We start from the raw sequence: 7,276 nt of genomic DNA on the forward strand, positions 1-7,276 counted from the left end.
GCTTCAGGTTCTAGTCACCATTGCACTTCAGTGCCTTCGCATGGAAGAGAAGCCTGAAGCTGCACCCACCCTCCAAAGCATCCCATTAAGTAAGCACATGAGTTTCTTTAGTTGCCACAGACGAAAGAAAGTACTAGTTGAAAACGGCCAAAAGAAATACTCAAGAGTGTACAGCATGAGTGAGCATTGGTACCTAGTCCTTAGAGTGGCTGCCTTTTGGGGATATTTTTTTCTAACAAGAAAGGGGCTTGGTCATGGAAATGGCCCTGCAGGAGAAAGATGTGGGTATCTGTTTCTTAAAGCACCTTCTGGCACATATCAAGGGTTTAGGGCAAAGATAAAAGGAGGAAGGTGAGGGAAATTCCTGATGGTTTTTTACCAATGTGAAAATTCCATAGATTTGGCTAGTTCTATTTTTTTCTTTCATGTAACCAATTCAGAATTCTATGAAGGAAGAGAATGACATCAAGGAAAATCATTGGTCTAGGAGAAAAGAGCCCGTAGGCGTTTAGGTGTTATATATGTGGAGCCAGAAAGCTCTGGAGCATCAGGGAGACTCCAACTTAAGGCAACAGCATGGGTGAATATGGGCTTCATGTGCACTGGGAATGAGAGACAAAGACTGGTGCCTGGGCATGTGCCCCTAAGGCAGGCCTTGCAGATCTAGAGGCAATTCAGTGTGGGTGGAAAGACTTTAGTGCGAAACAGGGGTGGAGTTGAGTTTCCAAGTATATTGCCTGATGCCTTATTATTTGTTCTGTCAGTTTTTTTCAGGAAGATCTTCATCTTACAACTGGTAGGGCTGGTGCTAACCTACAATTTCACTGACTGTGACTTTGAGAAGATTAGAAAGAAGTATCAGGAAGTCATTTATCAAGCCCTGAATAAATACATGAATGGGGTAAGTGAAGAAACATTAAAAATATTTTTTTCATCAAAAGAAGAGGCATACACACATGCAAACTACAATTTAATTTTTAAGGAAAGAAACATGATTTGGAAAAAAATCATGGCCCAGCATTTTGTCAGACTTTCTTACAAGTGATACTTAAATATACTAGCCTCTACCTAGAAATTGGCACACATTAAGTGTGCAGATGCTGATGAGGAGGAGATATTGATGGATAATATATATCTATCAAGGTGTCTATCCTCTGCTGAAGTGCTGCTCTACCAGTGCAGTAAAAAAGAAAACTGGGTAAGCTTGAGAGAGAAAGGGGAGTAAAAAATAGGGAATTCTTGTGAGCTAAGCCCTAACCAGAGAGGACAGCCCTGGGAAAGGTGCACTGCAGGTCTTTCTAGTGTTCTAGAAGCCTTAGAATGCCATTATGGGATAAGGTGTGCTTTAGGATTTTAATATACAGTAGTAAAATTATTTTCCTGATTATTCTAATTTCTGGATAGAGTATGCAGGTGTGAAATGCATGAATGGTTACAAGGCCGATGTGGGCTTTTGAAAGATGGCATTATTGCTCACTTGTGTAGTTTTATGTACAAGTGTGCCCAGTTTGGTGCCCGGGGGGGAGGGGGGTGTCTCTCTCTAGGACCAGGATCCTTTAAGATCCGGTTTCAAACACTAGCAGGTACTATCTGAATTCCAAGTGTTTCACTACCTTGTCAATGGTAAGAACAGCTAGATGCGCAGGAAGCAAGTGCCTAAGTGGAAACTGCTTTCAGAGCATCTTTAAAACCTGGGAGCAATGGGGGCGTGAGGGGGGGAATGATCTCCCTTGTGAACTAAGGCTTTACTTATTGTCTTTTTTTTTTTTTCCTTCTTTCTTCCAGGTCAAGAGCACCGAATTCAACAACTACATCTACTGTGAAGACCCGGTGAGTGGGTGATCTGCACTGCTGGCTTTCTCCAGAGACACACCTGGCATTGCTGAGAGAGGGTAACCTGCGGCGCGTAGAACCGCAGGCGGTGGTGGCTGGGCTCCCAGGAGACGCTGACCGAGTAGGGACGCCTGGGCTGCCAGAAACCTCCGGGCCAGTGCCCTGCTTGGGACGCTACTTCTGTTCCAGTTTAGGGAGACGAAGTCTCTCCTGGGAGCCAGTGGGATTCCGGGAGAGTCCCCTCTTCCCCAACCCAGGCCCCCGGCGGGAAAAGCAAGTCTGGAATAGTGACCAGGCAACGACGTAAGGGACACCTCTCCCAGGGTGCAGAGCCTCTGCGGGGCGCGCCCCGCCTCTCGGCCGCAGTCAGGGCGGCGAGACTGGGGCGGAGCCAGCACCGGCGCGCGTCCTTTCTCCTCCAGCGCGGCTGGCATGCTCGCAACGCCCCTGGTTCCTCCTCCGTACGTGGGTTCTCTCGCTCTCTCTCTCTCTCTCTCTGTCCCTCCCTCCCTCCCCCTCCCCCCTCTCCCTCCCCCTCTGTCTCCCTTTCTCCCTCTCTCCCCTCCCTCCCTCTCTCTCCCTTTCTCTCTCTCTCTCTTCTTCCGCCGAGATCTCTTCCTCCCCCTTGAAGCGTGTCTGTGGTGTCTCCCGTTCCCCCCCCCACCTGCCCCCCCCCCCCAATCTTCACTCGTTTCTTATGGACTCTCTTTTTTTGTCTCTTTCCGTTGTTTGTTTTTCCTGGCGTTTTCCCCGGCGTTTTCCCCGTTTCTCGTAAACCTTGCCGCCCGTGAGCAGCCAGATTGCCTCGCTAAAATCGACCTCATTACCTTCTATCCCACCCACGGCTGCACGACACTGGCCAAGGAAATCTTTGCGGTAAGAACTAACGCTACGCTCACTCTCCAGTGCCCAGGCTACTCAGGAACGCAGGTAAGCTTTCTAAAGCCTTGGAATTAACCTTGAAGTGGCACTCTGTTGCAGAAGTCATTACGATTTTTATTCAGGTCCTATCTCCTGAAGAGCAAAGGAGCCTGTAACAGCTGTAGACTCAGTACACACAGGGTCCCCAAACCCATCTATTTCTAGGGTTCTGATTCTTTTGGCCCAATTATAGTTCTAAACCTTAGGCAGTGTTTCAGGATATGATCAGTGAGCCTATATCCTGGTTGCCCGAACATGGGAGAGTAATTATCCAAAATGCCAATTCCCAGGGACCCAACCTAGACCTTAAAAATCACAATCCCTGTGCATTGACTCCTTATGAAATTCTTATCCTAAATTTGAGCAGCATTGTTTGGGCTTCGCACTAAATAATGTGTGTTTCTTTCATAAAATTTTAAATTATACATTAAATCTCTACCCCACATTTGCTTAATTGTTTGTATAGCTCTCTTTACATAGTGGATTTTTGCATATGCAGTTACGTGCATTTGAATGGATGTGTAACTTTAAATAGAAACAGTAGTGCAGAGTTAGGAGAAGGAAGTCTGGAAGACAGCCTTTCCTGACTTTGGATCCTAGTCACAAAACTTCTATTTTGACATAACTTCTAGCCTCTCTGTGGTCAGTTTCATGTTCAAAATGAGAGTCACATTAGCGAGTCCCATATAGAGTGTTTATGAGGATTAAATGAGTCAATAGATGTGAAAGTACTTAGAATAGTGCCTGGCAAATGACAAGTATTCAATAAATATTGACGTTTTTATGAAGTATTTATAGAGTATTCAATAAATAATGCAAGTAAAGCAGGGCATTTATCTTCCTGATGACAAATTTAAAAAAGACAGAGACAAGTGCAGATATGTATGATTGCTGTGAACTTTCTCAGTCTGCACACTGTGTGGCCAAGGCTGTCACATTTTTAGGGATTAAAGATTGAGTCATATGGTCCATCCATATGGACATCCATAGGGTTGAATGCTCAATACCACACAGCCATGTGAAAAACCTGTTTGGCTCTATGCCTTCCGTCAAGGAGACGCTGGCAAATCTACAGATAGCCACAGTGACATTCATCCATATAAGAAGAGCATAGAAGACAGTCTAGATCAAGTTCTAGACAGCATGCGAGAAAGAGAAAGTCTGAGTAATTTATTTCAGCCCCCTCCCAAGCCCAAAGGGAGAGCCTAAGACCAATATTTCAGATTCAGTAGATTTTAGAGTAAGATTTTTGCTTAGTAACCTGATGAATTTTATTGATCTGAATATTGCATGTCCAGAAGGCCTAGTCTGTCACTATTCAAGAGTAATTCAGGTGAAAGAGTACACAGAAAGATTATCACAATCTTTTTTTTTTTTAAGTTTAGATTCCTTTTTAGTCTGTGGCACACTTCGGTGGCAGGAGGGACAGAAAGCAGCAGCACTTTGGGTCCAAATAAGAGGTTTACTGAATTACATCTATAAAGAGGCATAAGCTCTGTTCTTGAAGAATGTATGGTCTTGTTAGGGACATCATGAAACCACCAACTTAATCATTTATTTAGTCATTCAATAAATATTCAGCGTTTCCTACGTAAAAGACATTGTTGTCAGCACCACTGGGAATACCCATGATGCAATAATAAAACCAGCATGTGAGAGACAAGTTAAATGAAATACACTCTGAAGAGTTCCCAAAAGAGTTTCCAAAAGAAAAGTTTGAGCAATGAGCAGAGGGCTTGTAAAGGAGGTTGGTGCTTGGCGTTGAAGCAAGAGTAGGTGGGTGGAGAGGAGGGAGGGCATTCCTCTAGGAGAAAACACATAGGAGCACATGTAAGCAGGTGTTTGGGGGACACACAGAGATGGATTTGCATAAAGAAGACCCTGCCACTCAGTGGTTGTTAAAGATTGTGACAGTCTTGACGATTGATTCTCCTATTCCACAGATAAATAATACCCAGGCAAAGAAGAAAAGAAAGAAAAGACAAGTTACAACAAATAAATGCCTGGAACAAGTCTCACACTTAATGGAACTGTGGCGTCGATTCAGTCGCATTTCATAGAAACAAAATACACCTTCCTTCAGGCTGTATTTCACCCCAACAAAATAAATCATCTTTATTAAGGAGATGTAATGTTAACTCTAACTGTGACACTTAAAAGATCACCAATAGTTATTTTTTTAATTACAGAAGGGTTTCTTGTTTTTGTAAGCTTTTATTGTGTGATGTGGTTTTATAATGCAGGGGAAACACTACCCCTCAAATGCAGGGGGGATACTGCCATAGCAGTGATGCCTGGGCCACTGGCCCTGTGCGGTAATTCTCTGCTGGAACTACATAAGCCTTACTTTAAGGGGAGAATCTAAACATGCAGCAGAAGGAAAAAGAGAAGGCTGAGAAAGGAAAAGGTTGAACTCAAGAGCATGTAAACCTCTGTTTAAAAGGCAGATGCTTCGTCTATGTATACTGATACTTACTATGTTCTCATGCTAAAAATGTACAAAAGAAAATAAAAGCAAAACGTGTGCACAAAAAGTTGTACACATAATGAAGCAATCTGAAAGAATGTCCAAGTAAAATATTGTGCAAGTATTATACATCAAGTTTTAAAAATTATCTGACAAGAGTGATGTATATGCAACCAGGTCCTGAATTGCCTTTATTAAAGCTAAAATATATATTTTTTTAAATTTATGGAATATATTTTTTATTTATTTGTAAGCACTTTTTAAAATGTACATATTGCTTTGTAATTGACACAATATTATTTCTTAATAAAACGATTCTCAAATTAGCTTCTTATGAATGGTCTTTTTAATGTGGTTAGTAGACTGAGGTGCATCACTTTTTTTCAGTTTTTTTTTTTGAACTCTAGCCTTAATTTTTTAATTCATTAAAAATTTGTTTTTTTATCAGTATAACTGACATATTCATTTCAGATGTACAACATAATGCTTTGGTATTTGTATATATTGCAAAATGATCATCACAATAAATCTGGTTAGTATCTATCAACATACATAGTTATAGATTTTGTGTGTGTGTGATGAAAACTTCAAAGATCTTCATTTCTTTGGTTCATTATGTCCCCTCATTCTTGGAGCCCACTGGCTATGCCCCCTCTTGCTTTGTAGCTTGGCCCTACCTATGGAGAGAATATTTGGGGATAGGTGGCTTCAGGATGCATTCCGATTATCTTTTTCTCAAGCTATGTCTCTAGTCCTTCTTTCCCCTGTTGAATTTCCCCCACACCTGGAAGACAGTGGAGAAAAAGGTAAACAATGTCGAATCATCCATTTTCCTATTCTTGAATGCCTGCTGACAGGTAAAGCCACAGGCACTCTGTCACTCACCTCCCAGTTAGATTGTTCTGAACACCAGTGGGAGGGGCGACCCTAGCCATAGAGTCCAGGCCAAAATAGAGCAGATAGAAACACATGGATTTTTCCTTGAGTAGAAACTTTCCCCTGACCACCGCTCTGAGGACTGGTGCTCACAGGAGAAGCTCAAGGTCCCTAAATCCAATTTAGCTGCCAACAGGGAAGAGGAAGCTTACATTATGTACCCAAAAAACATTTATGGAGCACCTACTGTGTGCCATCCCTTCAGCCAAGTACTAGGGATACAAAAGTAAATGAAACACAGCTTTTACCCAAAGAAACTCAGTGTCGCTGAATACGCAATTTCCTTTGCCCTGAGGAAGTTTCCTTTGCTGTCTTTCTAAAATAAAGCCCTCTAAAGAAAGAGACCCAGCCCAGGGACCTAAATGCCATCATAAGAGAAATTCCTGTGGGTATAGCCTGGGCTAGTACTCATTAATTTTCTATGCAAAAGGTGGGAAAAGAAATGACCGTTTAAACCTATTAACTGCATTTTTCTAGGGATCTAGGGATTAACTGATGAGATTTCACCCCACTGTGAAAAGAAATATGCTTACAAATTTTCTCAAGGTTATTGCCAGTTTCCCTATAAGCAGGGAGGAATGAAGAATTGAAGATAGAAGAGGCAGCTCAACGTGTTGATCGAATGCAGTTTCTTTGAGTTTTCTGCTTTATCTTTAAAAATGTGTGTCATTCGGGGCGCCTGGGTGGCGCAGTCGGTTAAGCGTCCAACTTCAGCCAGGTCATGATCTCGCGGTCCGTGAGTTCAAGCCCCGCGTCAGGGTCTGGACTGATGGCTCAGAGCCTGGAGCCTGTTTCCGATTCTGTGTCTCCCTCTCTCTCTGCCCCTCCCCCGCTCATGCTCTGTCTCTCTCTGTCCCAAAAATTTAAAAAAAAAAAATGTGTGTCATTTATATATTTCATTTTTCTATGCACCCCAAGGGTGTTTTAATATAAAAATAATCATTTTAATTACTAACTATCCACTAAAAGTAAAGTACAAGTAGATGCACCATATTAATGTAGTCAGAACTTTTCCAAATGTTGTAAAGGAAATGTGGATTATATATTTCTACTTTTTGAGATCAACTGAGGTTTTCTGGTGGACTCATATGTTGTCATTTTTTTCAATGTTTATTTTTG

The 7,276-nt window shown here is 42.2% G+C and overlaps 1 protein-coding gene across 1 annotated transcript; it reads left to right on the top strand.

Annotated features, from left to right (window-relative positions):
* The first annotated feature begins 254 nt into the window (after positions 1-254).
* On the top strand, positions 255-4,868 carry TSLP (thymic stromal lymphopoietin). Its single transcript, XM_053222638.1, has 5 exons — positions 255-281; positions 668-901; positions 1,786-1,830; positions 2,629-2,763; positions 4,698-4,868. The coding sequence occupies exons 1-5, from the start codon at positions 255-257 to the stop codon at positions 4,812-4,814; spliced, it is 558 nt and encodes a 185-aa protein (XP_053078613.1). The 3' UTR covers positions 4,815-4,868.
* Positions 4,869-7,276: the final 2,408 nt, after the last annotated feature.

Source organism: Acinonyx jubatus, chromosome A1, assembly GCF_027475565.1.
Source record: "Acinonyx jubatus isolate Ajub_Pintada_27869175 chromosome A1, VMU_Ajub_asm_v1.0, whole genome shotgun sequence".
Taxonomy (NCBI): domain Eukaryota; kingdom Metazoa; phylum Chordata; class Mammalia; order Carnivora; family Felidae; genus Acinonyx; species Acinonyx jubatus.